General features: G+C 42.3%; 1 protein-coding gene across 1 annotated transcript in view; it reads right to left on the bottom strand.

The window, feature by feature from the left end:
* LOC146789754 (BOS complex subunit NOMO1-like) overlaps window positions 1-15,076 on the bottom strand; it is a 343,657-nt gene that overhangs the window by 109,863 nt on the left and 218,718 nt on the right. The window contains exons 22-24 of the mRNA XM_085632091.1: window positions 12,489-12,615; window positions 2,772-2,885; window positions 2,198-2,325 (exon numbers count right to left, since the gene is read on the bottom strand). Coding sequence (XP_085488217.1) covers window positions 2,198-2,325; window positions 2,772-2,885; window positions 12,489-12,615 — 369 coding nt within the window. The remainder of the gene's footprint in view (window positions 1-2,197; window positions 2,326-2,771; window positions 2,886-12,488; window positions 12,616-15,076) is intronic.

The raw sequence follows: 15,076 nt of genomic DNA, 5'->3' as shown, positions 1-15,076 counted from the left end.
GAGGAAAGTAAAATGCGAGAGGATTGGAGGAAAAGAAAGGGCCACCAGTAGCGTTCAGAGAATTTTGAGCGTAAAGGTGGAGAGGTCTAAAACATGGGAGAAGACCCTTGGGATATCACCCGCGCTACAATGCAGGAGACACATTATTCAGACAAACTGTGGGTAACATTTTCTCAAATCGTTCAGAATATTTCAGCCTCTTCTGAGTGTCCAGGGAAGATTAGGGGGGGGGGGGTAGCAAGAGAGTGGGACAGAAGGAATAGGGGGTATGCCAAATCTTGTTAAGGAAAATTTACAAAAGTCTCTCATTTAGAATGTTGATGCAACCCACTGCTCGGGTACACCACCTGCTTCCTATGCTAGGTTTTCTATGCCTACGAACCGGAAAATGGCAATACATCTTGGAGTTCTCCTCACTGTTCAGTCCTTGTAATCTGTGCCTCCAAGATATTTCACCTAGGTTGTTGAAAACTTCACTTTTCTGAGGGTAAATATTTTGCATCCCTCCCCTTAAGTTTGTTCCCTGGTGTGTAGGCAGTTCTTCTCATTACGTCCTCCCTATGGAGATTTAAAGCTCACATGCAGTCCAGCACTGGCTTGGCTGCTGCTGGGTTCACTAAGTACACTCACATCAAATCCTAGAGGCGTTTAAAAGCTAGTTTGGTTCAGATCACATGAAGAGGGCAATTAAAGGAGGCAGACACAGTCCTCCAATCGATGCTTATATTAAGACCAAAGGATCTAAACATAGGTAGAGATGAAATGGTCACCACACAATCTAGTACAACTAATAATAATCTAAGGGCATAGTCACTTCATTCAAGTTATCATTAGCAAGTGTATCAGGCAATATATGCTTCCAGGAGGGTGGAATATGAAGTTTGATAATTAATAATGTGTCAATCTGCAATGACGTTTCTTGCAATAGCAGCACTCTAAAGATCCCACTTCTCCACCAAAAATACACAAGCCTGATTCCAGTGGCTTTAAGGGGCAATTAGCCATGGTCAACGAAATGTCCTAGTCAACATCTCAATATGTTCTGCCTTACTTTCAGATTAGTACCTTGACTTGTCCTACATTTGAGACTTATGCAAGTCCTCAGGTTCCTCTGAAGTAATAGGGCATATTTATTGCTTCCAAGAAATGCCCAATGCCTGAATGCTTGTAATAGCATGGGAACAGCCTTATCAGAGGTTTCCATTGATGAAAAAGAGGTCCTTCTTTCCAAGGAGCACACTGAAGCACATATGTGATATTCAGTGCTGGTTTGCGATAAGATCAGTATTACAGATTGTTCTCGTCATCAAAACAGAGCCCACACTACAAACATAATGATGTCAGTACCCTGAACTGCTCAAAGTCCCACCCCAACCTCTGCATTCTCAGCAAAAACAGAACACGTATGCAAGAGAAGCTATACTACAGTCTCCCATCTAACAATAGGTGAGCAGATTTATGCTAAATAGAAACCAACCAAAAGAACAAGAAAATTACATTTATGGATCTCATATCCCATAGGAGGAAGAGGTTGAAAATTTTACAACAATCATTTCAATCTGCCTTGCTGGGAAGGGAACCATTCTTAAAAAGCATCAGAATCAAAGTAATCTTTATAGCAATGAAATGCCAATCAGAGTGAAAATGACAATCAGAAGTAGCCATTGATTGGTATTGGTCCAACTTCTGTAGTGACTTACAATACATTAAACAATACACAACTTCACTTTACTATAATGAAAGTAGAATCAGAGGGCTGTTTTCATATACCTGCCCATTAATAACAGTGTCCAACCTTCAATTTACACAACCATGCTCAGTGTATATCATTATTATTAAGTGATGATTCATGCGTTAAGACAGAGGATCATCTAGGCCATGAGATATTGGTCTACATGACTGATGGCAGGAATACTTTCCTAATGAAATCATTCGTAGCTGCCAAACACTGCATCCTATCACCCCTCAGTAATACGTGCAAAACAATCAGCATACTCTTGTTTAACCAGAATATGCAGAAACATCTAAATGGAGCAACTAAATTATCTTCCTAGTCCACTCTTCCTCAATCACCCCACCAACCTTCTCTCACCTTCAACACATGTGACATATTGGATGCCTAATCAGTTACTGAGAGGAATTTAATACACTATTTTCTATTTAGGTCTAATAATAAAATGGTTGTTTGTCAACTGACCTGTATGCTGTTCTGTAACCTGTGATTGTTAATTTTAGGTTCTGACCTTCCTCAACTTCAATCATCTGAGATGATGGTTCAAAGCGGAATTCTTTCATCATGGGTTTAAAATAGTATTGCCCAGGGCTCTGAAAAGGACAAAATAGAACATATGTAGGCAATGCAGCTCTGCCAAAGTTCTTATTAGAAATATAAATACTCATTTTACCAGCATTACTCAACAGGATACTCAAAAGGGAAAGAAAAAATACAGAATTATTCCTTCAACAAGAAATGAGGGATGTGCTAACTTTAAGTGCTACATAATGTCACAAATTCATGGAATGCAAACTTGGACTACAGCAATTAGCCACAGGTCAGGAGTGCGAGTCAATGACCAAAAACAGGAAACAAACAAAATAAAACTAGAGGTTTGTGTAAATGTCCTCTAACTGGAATCAGTACCCATAGAGTTTGCAAATACTGGCTGTCATATTTTCCAGTTTCAATGCTTGGCAGAATATGTTTAAATGGGTTGCATCAATCTGGGATTAGATTTAGTGCACAAACACAGTGATTACACATAATAAATTACCAGGTTTAAAAAAGTCAGCTTCCCGTTCTCCTGAGTTAGAAGATTGGAACGGAATACACCACCACTGAGGGATAGGAGAACTCCAGCAAGAGGTTGCCCATCTTCTGATTTTATCTGTTTACAAATAGATAATATGGCTGGGTTAGAATCTGAGCAAGACAGTAGCTGCTGTGATCAGTGAAAGTGTCTCTATTAGTATTTATTAGGAGTAAAATACAAGAATTAAACACTGATACACAGATAACTAAATCACTTAACTGTAATTCTTCGTCTCTTAACTTAGTGTTCAAAATAATTGAAATCGTTTAATTCTAGATTTGGAAAGTAGTGTCCGACACAAAGGAGACTGAATTTTCAAACTCTAGTCGGCCATTTCACCCTCCTATGCACCCTGGAGCCTCGAATGGAGTCCACCAGAATGCACTTCATTGGTACTGCGATCCTACCTCTCTGACCAATACCAGTTTGTTGATACGCGCAATACCAGGCCCCAATAGATCCCCATCACATGTGGAGTCCCCAAGGATTCCATACTGTCTCCCGTCATCTTCAACTTCTACATGAAGACATTGGTTCTCTACTCACAGATAACTGCATAAAGATTCACTAATATGCTAATGATACCGAACTCTATTTAAAAGTCTCCTCTGATTCAGACACCCAAGTCCCAAATACTACCTGCACATCATCCCCGCGTAGATGTGCTGCGCCAATTTGAAGCTCAACCCAACCAAGACAGAATTCCTGTTATTTATCAAGAACAACAGACAAGCAACAGTGCAAACCTGGCTCAATGCCATGTACCTTGCCAGCTTCCAACCCCACCTTTCACAGAATGGCAAGTCACTTGATTCACCTGGGAAACCAACCTCACCCTCAAGGAACATACAGCAAAAAACAAAGATGGTCTGGTACCAGCTGACTCCTTTAAAGAAAATGAAGCAGCTTCTTCCAGAAAGCAACTTTAGAACTGCTTCCCAAGCCCTTGTACTCTCACAACTGGATGCTGGTGACACCCTGATCCATGGTCTCCAGGGTACTTCTGAAAACCACTGCCCTGAAGTCTTTTTTCGGTTTGCAGTGAGTGTGGGACATTTATAGTATGAGCCTGATGTTTTGCATGGCCACACTTTCTTTTTTAAACTCTGTTTATTAACAATCATCAACTACAAACAAAAAATAGGGCACATTACAATAAAATAGGCGATTCAATCAGGCACAGACAAAACTGGCAACACGATAGCACAGTTTACACAATGGGACAAATCAGGGAGATTGCATATCGTCAGAGGCTGGTTGCAACGGTGGGGTACAGATGTTGCCTCTATAGCGATTCCATGGCCCCCATATCCGGGACCTCTTACTGGGGCAGCCACGGGCCACATAAACAGTCTTCTCACGGAACATTCACCAGTCCATGTTGGTCTTCCAGTCTTTCAGCGTTGGAGGGGCAGCTGCCCCCCAAGCCTGGTCTATGTTCCTTTTAGCCACCATAAAACCAAGTGTGGCCCATTGTGTTTGGTGTGTGTTCGGGTCACATGGCCACACTTTTGGCAGCTCTGAAAGTTTTGCATTTGCTGCATCCACCCAGTTCCATAAGCGATGTGGCAAAGGCAGGCGCTTCAGTGGTGCCACTCCTTTTAGTGTGCTCAGCAGAGAGCTGGACCCCCTCCCCCCCCCCCCGGGCTGAATACATAGATTGAAGAGTGGAGGGGATAGAGATAATACTTTTGATTTAAAACAAGTGAGATTTAACTGGCTAACTTGACTGACTGCACTGCAAACCACTGCAGAACCAATCCAGATTCCTACCTCCTTCAGATGACTGATTGGTATATTGTTGTCCATCATGTTGAAAGTACTGGACAAATCCACAAGAATCACTCCTGCTAGATCAAGTTCCTCTAAGATCACTTTAAGCTCTTCTCTGACACGCTGGTTTCTGTGCTACTCCCTGGCTGAAAATCATACTGACCATCATTAAAGATCTTCACATTGCAGATAATTGGCTAAAACATGATCCAACCACCATAAAAAGAGAAAAAAGCTAACTTCCACCAGTACATATTTCAGTAACCTCTCAGAAAAAGATTTCCTCAACATTACCAACACAAGCAGACCATTAGGTGACTTCAGACCCGACACCTCCACAAATCTTTAAAGACCCTTTGCACAACTTGTGCAGGGAAGGTAACTAAATGCCTACTCAACAAGTCTCTCGAACTAGCTGCATTCCCACCTGATCTGAAAACCTCCTACATTAGACCACTCCTCAAAAAGAAAAACATTGACCCATCAGAACCAGCAAACTGCAGGCCTAATATCAAATGGACCATTCTTAGAAAAAATATTTGAAAGAGCAGTGTTTATTAAATCTGAAACATTGTAAAAGAAAATTACTATGTCAAACCAACAGTTCTACAACAGATTACATGAAAAAGCTCTAAAATGGTTTGCATCTTACCTCAAAATTAAAGGTAGCTTGCCTAGCACCTTTCATATCACCTTCTAATACCCAATCCTGTGGCGTCCCTAAGGGTCTATAAATACCCTCTCGATTATTCAGCCTCTACCGAACATCTTTACCAAACTTATCTTTTACACCTATGCAGATGACATGCAAATCATCCTAAAAATGGATTGCCCGGAAGACATCTACAACTCAAAACTGCCTCTATGCCATAAACACATGGATGATGAGTAGCCCGCTAAAGAGCAACACTGCAAACCCAGAAATCACTCCCTGAAGACAATAGCACAAATAACAAACTAACGCTATCTGGTTTACAGAACTCGAGTCTGCTCCAACAACATCAAGAGAAGTCAGAAACCTATGGTTAACCCTGGATTCAGACCCACCCTTGATACAACTTCACAAGCAACTTCAGTCTCTATCTAGTCTGGGGATTTCACGTATCGCTCAATCACAACATTCACTTGAAATTAATGGCTGATCAGCCCAAACCCACAGGAAAGCCCACACTTACCTTCAAAGCCCCTGGCAAGGCAAAGTCCCGATCTAACATGTGGTCAACTACATGTCTAACGTCCCGGACTAGTTAGTTGTTCAAGTTTTTTTTTTTTTTAAATCGGCCATTTCTGCAGGATCACCCCCAAACGTTTTGCAATGGCCATGGTGGTACCGTCTGCCTAATGTGATGCATCTGTGGGCAAATTAAGGTTAGGTGCTGCACAGATGGGGTCTACAGGTAAGGACAAGGGTTTCCAATGCGTTAGTCCAGTACCTCAGGAGAACGCAGACTGAGGGATCAAACTGAGTTCAGTGAGGCATAAAACTGACAAATGCCCATGTAATAGTGAGCCACTGTCAACGTTTTCTATCTCCGAAGCAGGGAAGTCTATCAAGGTATTGATTAGTCTACCCTAGCTTTAGGCTGGAGGATCGTTATGTTGGAACTGGCCCTTTCTGCAGGGTCACCCCCAAACGTTTTATATTCCTCTTACCCTTTTTTCTGAATTCGTTTTTGTTGGCTTTATGACTCTGGGCACTTTACGAGTGCTAAAGTGAATGTGCTCTCTGCTTAAAACATGGTAACATTGGCTTATCCACACCTGGCATATTTAATTTACTTATGAGTCCCTAGTTATGTGCACTACATGTGCCCAGGGTCTTTAAATTAAATGCTACTAGTGGGCCTGCAGCTCTGATTGTGCCACCCACTTAAGTAGCCTTTAAAACATCTCGGGCCTGCCCTTGCAGAGCCTGTGTGTGTAGTTTTAAACTGCCATGTCAATCTGGCACGGTAATCATCTAGCCAGGCCCAAACCTTCCTTCTGAATACATATAAGTCACCCTTAAGGTAGGCCCTGGAAAGCCCAAGGGTAGGGTGCAGTGTACTTAAAAAGCAGGGTGTGTACTTTTACGTTTTACATGTCCTAGTAGTGAAAAACTCAAATTAGTTTTTTATTACTGCAAGCCCCATCTCTCCCACATCATAACATTCATCGGCGTAGGAAGGGGGGTGAGGTGGGTGCAGGCCGCCCCGGGTGTCATCACTGAGGGGGGGGTGACAAAATGGCAAAAATGTGTTTTTAAAATAAAAAAAATACACTTGCAACTGTAAGTATCTTATTTTTCCTACTTTCTTTAATAATTTCAATGTGGGGGGTGACAAGAAATGTTCTGCACCGGGTACCACCGGACCTACGCCACTGATAACATTGGGATTGCCTTATTACATTTTATAAGTGCAGTTTACAATTTTGGGAAGAGATGGAACCCCCACGTTTGGTACCTCTGGAATCCAAATTTAAAATCACATGGTGGAGTCCGATTTTAAATTTCAATTCTGAAAAGGCCACTTTTAGAAAGTTGGCATTTTCATACTTTAGCCACTTGGTGCCTTTTGCCTGTCTCTGAATACACGTCTGGGGTGGGTAACAGCTGGGCTTTGTGCATTCCCTCTAGAGAGTCACACAGAAAGGGAGTTTAGGTGCAACTTGATGGGCCATCCATCCACATCCTGTTTGGCTATCCTGGGCAGGATTGGAGGGGGGAGCGGACACTTTCACCTGAATAGTCTGTGTCCTGTCCCGACACAAAGGGCTGCATACCCCCCCAGTAGTGAGTCTAGAGAAAGTGCAGAGGCTCCGTGCACTTCAAAGGGCCCTCTGTGAAGTTTCCCCACTTCAAAGCCCAACTGGGTATAAGCACTGGTCCTCAGAAACCACCAACTCAGTACACTTTTGGACCTGTGGATACTCTACCAGGAAGAAGGACTGCTGTGCTGCTACAAGGGCTGCCACTCTGCTGGACTACTACTCTGCCGGATTCCTGCTTTGCTGATCTGCTGCCTTCTTGCCTGGGAGTGAGAAGGACTGGAGCTGCATCTCTGCAACACAGAACCAAAGTGACTGAAATTGCTTGCCTGCTTGTTTACTGTTCAGAAGTCTCAGGGTCATCAAAGACTTACAACTACCCTGCTACAGCACTTGGACTCTGCCATCTGTGGAACCAATCCTGTCCTAGGCCATTTGAAGTGGGTATAAAGTGCTGCTCCAGTAAAAATCCACGCATGAACACCATTGAGTAGCTCAGAACTGGTGCATCTCCATCAAAGCCAATGCGCTACTGCTGCTGTGAGGATCGAGACATCGCTTCACCGACAGTGTGGTGCATCACCTCCATTTCCGACGTATCTCTGACTTTGCACATCTCTGAGCTGACGCAGAGCTTCCTTTATGCATCGCTTCCTTTGCTCCTCACATCTCGACGTCAACGCAACCACGAACAAAGGTACTGTTTCAGAGGGCCAAGGCTGGTTCTTGTATCTGATCCACTCTCTATCGCGGTCAGCCTGAACATTTGGATTTGACTGGGTCTAGCACAAATAGATAGCCCCGGTTATCGATTTATGCTTTTAAGCACTACATTTCAGTTTATTCTTTGAAAATTCATAACTCCGGGTCTACTTATTAGATTGCTCTATGGTTTCATGATGATTCAGTTGTTCCGTCGCTAAATAATATTACAGTAATTGCACTTGTGATGATTCATGTGTTTTTTTCATTATCTATTGCCATTACATGCACTGATATGATGATGTATGTCATTCTAATTCTTGCATTGCCCAGGAAAACAAGTAAAATTTCAGTATTTGCATAGTTTGCACAGTCTTTATGATTCATGTTGTTTTGGTCTTAGTTTAGGAACAATATACCATATATATTTTCTATAATCCTCTGTGGAGTCTCTTTTGTGGTGTATTCATTGTGTTGCTGTGAGAGTTTGTTGCACAAATGCTTTACACATTGCCTCTGATAAGCCTGACTGCTCTGCGCCAAGCTACCAGGGGGTGAGCAAGGGTTAATTTAGGGTGTATTTGTGACTTACCCTGACTGAGAATTGTGGTTCCTGTTTGGACAGGGTAACTTCCTCTGCCAACTAGAAACCCAATTTTTAAAAAAGTCCTATTGCTTAATTGGACTGAAGAAAATCCTGAATCTGCACCTTTTCATAAGAAGCTACTTGTTTTCACCTGTGCTCCTATTACGCTGTATACTGTAATTAGGTACCAAGCATAGGGCCCATAAGCACCTGCATGCCTAATACACGTGATACAGTAATTCTCAGATCACTGTCTTCTGAAGGCAGGGATAGCTCCTCTAGTATAATGCAGTACATCGATAACTAACATTGTGATCCACAAGACAAGAGACCAACCGCCTTTCTCTCTCTGAGGTGATCCTGGTGTTGGCGTCACCCTCCAGATCCAGTTGGTAAGAGAGGGACCACCAAAACCAGCAGGGGTGGACACTCATTAACTAAAGTGCCCCAAGGCCCCATTGGAACAACAGAATGCAGCTCAATCAGCAGCGAGCAGGCATCCTCCACTCGGATAGCAAGGAGTTGCCGTAGGGGAGCGTACCCCTTACGCATGAGGGTGGGGAAGCCTCGTTACTTCCCTGGGCCCCATCAGATTTGGGACACAGTACCAAGGGAATTAAGGCAGTGCAGGGCTGTCTGATACCCCTGCAGCAATCTCCTTTTGGCAAGGAGTAATTCCAGTGCCCTGCGTGGAATTTGCTGGTGTGGCATCTTCGGTGTTCCTCCTCCCAGCCGACAGGCACACTGATCCTCAGGCACCCATACATATGGACGTCCTTGGAGTTCCTCAGAGCCGTCTCTCGTCCCCTCCCTGGGGTTTCCTTTGTGGCTGCGGAGGTTCTGCCCTGGTTGTCCCCATGAAATGAGCAGCACTCACTAAACGCTGCATGGAAACCGCCAGATTGCAGCAACAGCGCTCACCACACGATGAGTGATTACAAGTACCTGTATTTCAGCTAGTTAAAAGGCACATAGCTGATATCCAGAAATGCTCCAACAATGTGGAGCGCTGGCACACAAAAGTCGGTAAACTGAGTGGGATGCAGGCACATAACAAGGTATTTAGGGTCCCTGAGACCTTGGGGAAAACAGGGGAGCACGGCAATGCGCCCTGGGAAAACACTGGGGCACAGAGCAAGGAGGATGCAGGGCAGTGCAAGAGTCCAAATGCATGGTGTCAGTCTCTCCAGGAGCGCAATTCTGCTGGTGGAAAACCACCAGTGAACTGGGTGCACAGCGAGATTATAAGTATATATTTTTCTCAATTGACATCAAAGACATGAAACTATTACTTCAGAGATAAATAATTCCAAGTGTAGCAAACTGAAGACTGAAAAATTGTCAAATTGTATATAAAGTGAACGAATAACTTTCGTATTTACAACATAAAACTGTCATTTGTATTCACTGATGTCAAACACAGAACAAACAACGTCCAGAAAAATTTCTGTGTAATTATACAATTAACATAAAATGTCATCTTGCCCTCCTTGCCCAATGCATTTCGGGATATAGCAATCCCTTCTTCAGGGGCCTATAATAAATGAACAACAATAAAACAATATTGAAGAGTTGTTCAAGAACACAAAATACAATAATTTATCAGGCACAGCTTTATATACAATACCCAGTGAGAGGCAAAAAAGAAAATTGTCCCAAATGGTGTGGTTAGCCTTTAAGTGAGACAACAAATTGTGGCGCGAGAAGAGAGAAAGTTAATAAAAAAGATACTACCGCATCCAATAATACATGCAGAATCACCATGCTCTGTTGTTTGTGACTAAATCAAACGCTATCACCGGTGTAATTAAACGCAAAATAGCTGCGAAATGTCAGAAAAACAATTGCCCATCATGTGGATTTGGTGACCAAGATAGTGTTTTAATAAACTTACTAGGTACAAATGGGCTGGATAAATGTTTTAACAAATTCAAGTACAACTCCAGTAGTCACACACTAAAAAAGAAGAAAATCCAATGTTGACGTCAACAATAACCATCTCTCTTCTCGCGCCACAATTTGTTGTCTCACTTAAAGGCTAACCACACCATTTGGGACAATTTTCTTTTTTGCCTCTCACTGGGTATTGTATATAAAGCTGTGCCTGATAAATTATTGTATTTTGTGTTCTTGATCAACTCTTCAATATTGTTTTATTGTTGTTCATTTATTATAGGCCCCTGAAGAAGGGATTGCTATTAGCATTTAATTTACAGGCACTGGGTGTATGAGATACCACTTTACAAGGGACTTACAAGTCAATTAAATATGCCAAACATGTATAAACCAAAAATACCATGTTCAGAGGAGGGAGCACATGCACTGTAGCACTGATTAGCAGTGGTAAAGTGCCCAGAGTCCCAACAAAAAGGTCAGAAAAATAGGTAGAGGTAGGCAAAATGTTTGGGGATAACTGCAAAAAGGGCCAGGTCCAACACATCCAATCACTTGTAATAATAACTATGAGAAAGCAATAAGAAAATGATCACATCAATCAATCTGAAAATGGATCACACTGGTGAAAACCAACATTAAGTATGAAGGTGGGGTAAAATTAGAACATGCTGAAGGTCATCTCATTTGGAAAACCACCTAGTGAAGTAGCTATGCTACCACTGGGTTAAACCTAGTAAAGACTGAAAGTGCCCTACAACATTTACAGGATGACAAGCAACAGAATTAATAATAGAAACACACGTGGATGGTCTTGTTGAGCACCTCTTATTCCTGGCATGACTATCTCTCAAGGAGATCTTCTCATAAAGCCACTTTTGTGGGAGCAATGTCATTACAAATACAACCTACACAGAGAAATAATTTTACAAAGAAAGCTCTACAGATAATTTGTTACAAATATCTTTACAGAGAAGCTACTATTGAGAAATTAACAATATTTAAATTTTCACCAAAAAGCCTCCTAAAACAAAATGTCTTTCATCCACCCTTTCTTAAAAGTACCCTAACTCTAACTGAAACCTAATATTATCCCCGACCCTTTCATTAATACCTAAACAGAACAACGACCCATTCCCTAAATTGTAACCTTATCATTTATATTAACTTTTACACAATGTCGTTGAGGCCTAGTGGGCCTCATAATGTTTCTTCTTTGAACTAGTCTTGAAAGTGATACTTTTTAGCGGTTGTCTTTTTTTTTTGCAACATAACAATGTTTCCTCTGTAAGGCGTTTCCTGCGGTGTAAGGGGTCTCTCTGTTCAGGTGTGCCTGTAATGACATTTTACCATTTTTGTGTTGAGCATCGGGAGTAGAACATGAGCAGGTTCTCTTAACCAACAAGCAGTCACTGTGAAGGTCTGCAGGACGAATCAGTGCGCTGGCTATGGGCTGGTTGAAAGTGAACCAATGGTTTACAGACTACTACCACAAGACTCCAAAAGAAAAATATCTATATGTTTGCACAGTGGAAGTGTCTAGTAATTCAGGGGGGCATATGAATGTCCCAGCTGGAAAAACCATACCTTCCTCCTTTAGAGCTTTAGCACAAACTGTCTTGTAGCCACAACATATCATGTTTCTACAATTTGAAGAACAGCAGCATCAAAGGTTCTAGGACCCAGTCAAAAACAATTGCAAATTTGTGAAATGGGTGTAGTGATGCATTTACCTAACATTATGTGGTAGTTAGTCCTTCAGTGACAATGCATGTAGTATTACCACAAGTAATTCAAGAAGAACATGTTTTAGGTCAATCAGTGCTTGGCAAAAAGAGGGTGGCCCGCCAGTTTCTAAAATACATCTGGACTGCTGCAGTCTGTTTTCGGTGAAATGGGAAGGGGTTGGTCTGGTCATTAGAGAAAGTGGCTTTACATTACAATGCCCACTGAGGATAAAGGAGATAACAACATACCTCAAAGGTCACGCCTGCCAGGGCAAACGCTTTAAAATCCCCCACGGTTTCCTCCACAGCAGTCAAAACAAAACCTTCCTTTTGAGCGCTTATGGTATACTCCAAGTCACTGTGCAGAGGTCCAACGCTATGAGAAAAGAACCAAGACATACTCATCTTAGAATAGTAAATATACCATTTCACTGTCTGATTTAAGTTATAAGGCATTTATGCAAAATGTGCAGTAAGGTTAGGTAGGATCTCAAGCCTGCATCAATGTCAAAGTCTTGTTTCAACACCATCTGTGACGGCGCCTACTGAATGGCCTAATAAGATTCACATTACAGCATGGTAGAATACCGACAAATGATCCTTAAACAATGCACAGTGAAATACTTATATAAACATACAACACTATTCAAAGGTCCATGTCATACGGATTAATAAATTATCCGTCAGTTTGTGTGCAGTCAAAAATAAAGCACTGGTGTGCTCTAAAGTTTACTACAATTCTGCATTCAGTGTTGTTCCAGTACCAACTCTGAATGCACATAACAACTGTATTGCTACTCTCTGGCATTTTAAATAGTTATTATAACCCTCATGAATAGAAACAATAAAGTTAACTTTACAAAACAGGGGTTGCTCATAGTCAGCGGGCTGTTCTTCATTAACAATATCTGGGTACAGTTCCACCTTGTGGTAGATGAAGAAGCTGCTTCTGCTGGTGTTCATTTGGGGTTTTCTTTGTGAATGCATGCAAAGCATGTGCATGTATCAAAAATTGCTATATCGCATTTTCCCACGAAGATGCAAACCTTTGTAAATGCTCTTATATAAAAAATAGACAATTTGAGGTTTAGTTTTCTATGATGTCAGAGGGGTTGGTTGGCTCTTAAAGTGTGGCTATGTGCGGCTACATTCTACAGCAGGAAACTAGATATCAATGAGGAGAGGATTGAATTGGGCAGTTTGGAACCTGGCAAAAGGTTTCTCTGCACCTGCTGACTGAACTGTGCACCACATCGAGAGGAAGCCTCAAAAGTGTAATGCCTGCAAATTGTATACCACGTAGCCCACACAGCTTCCTTACATATCGCTGTGACATGCGCAATCCTAAAAAATGCTACCAAAGTTACATTGGTTCTGGCAGAGTATGTTTGGATACAGGAAGGAGGGTCAGTCCCATGCAAGGTATGAAGTTAGGAGATACTGGATTCATTCATGTACTAACAATGATATTAAGTGGAGTTGGCTGGCATCATTGTGAACAAATGATATAAAGATAACTCATCGTCCGTGGCATGCAGAAACCGGTTTCTGTCAAGATAAAAAACATAAAGTGCAACTTATTGAGGATGTACTGCATTTCCTTGGGTCAGAAAACTGGTGGGCGCAGAAACATTATGGAAGAAAAAAGTCGTCGTAGATGTGAAGATCAGTCTTTTTTTAAATTTTATTTTTTAAATCCTTATTTACCATTTTCTTGAGCCCACCAGTACAGGAGGTAAGTAGACATTGCTGTTGTGCATAGTATGGTATAGAGATAAGGGTTATTAAAAAAACATACAAAAGGGAAAATATAGAGTACTTCTCCACTGTCAGCCAGTTTGATATCAATTGCGAAATGTAGTAACATAGCAACAGTTTGTCTCCGAACCGCCCTCCCATCCCCCACATGTGTTTCTCATACTGTGCGGTAAAGCCCACATGGCGGCGGCAGGGTGATCAGGTGGCGCATAGGTCTATAGTCGATCCATTCCCTAAGGCGTCCTTTCTGTACATGTTTTGGAATTAGTAAATCGTTAGCCTTTCAGCCCACCCCTGTTGGGACAATACCGTGTTCCTGTTGTGAGGTAGATGAGGGTTGTGTGGCGGCTGTATACGTTTTTAATGGGCCCCATATATCTTTTGGGCGGGAGGTCCTAGGTAAGTGCTGCTAAACAGGTCGCTGTTGGCGTTACAGTATGTAACACTGTTTAACCAAGCTTGTAATGTAGGAGCCACTTTCCTCCCCCATCTTAGCGCGATCTCTCTCTTTGCCAGCAACAGCCCCAGGGAGATGAATTTTGGGCACTCCTTCGGAAAGTTGACCACATACCCCATTAGTGCGACTTCCAGTGTGGGTGCGATATCCATATCTACCATGTTTCCCAGTACTCAAAATATTTCTGCCCAGTATGAGTTGATTTTGTCACAGTTCCATGTGAGATGTGCAAAGTCAGCATGTGGAGTCCCGCATTTCAAACAGAAGTGGGGTCTAGAGCGATCTATCTTGTGGGGTGCCTCAGGGGTGAAATAGAGCCTGCGAAGGAATTTGAGGTGTATTAACTTGTGACGGCTGTTAAGAGAGACTTCCTTTGTCTGTACACAGCATGCATCCCATTGATCGTCTAAGATTGGATGACCCACATCCGCCTCCCACAGTCCTCGAACCTTGGAGTCGTCAATAGGGATGATGTCCGTAAAAGCCCTGTACAACTTGGACGCGATGCGTTCTCCTCCTGGAACTAGCTGTGGTATTGCATAATCTCCAAATATCAAACAAATGTAATGAATGGCACAGTTCTGTCAGTGCTCGTCGTGCTCGAGGTTTGGTGTCTGGGGCG

The sequence above is a fragment of the Triturus cristatus genome, chromosome 10 (assembly GCF_964204655.1).
Source record: "Triturus cristatus chromosome 10, aTriCri1.1, whole genome shotgun sequence".
In the NCBI taxonomy this organism is placed as follows: Eukaryota; Metazoa; Chordata; class Amphibia; order Caudata; family Salamandridae; genus Triturus; species Triturus cristatus.
This window is presented reverse-complemented; position numbering and strand designations above follow the sequence as displayed.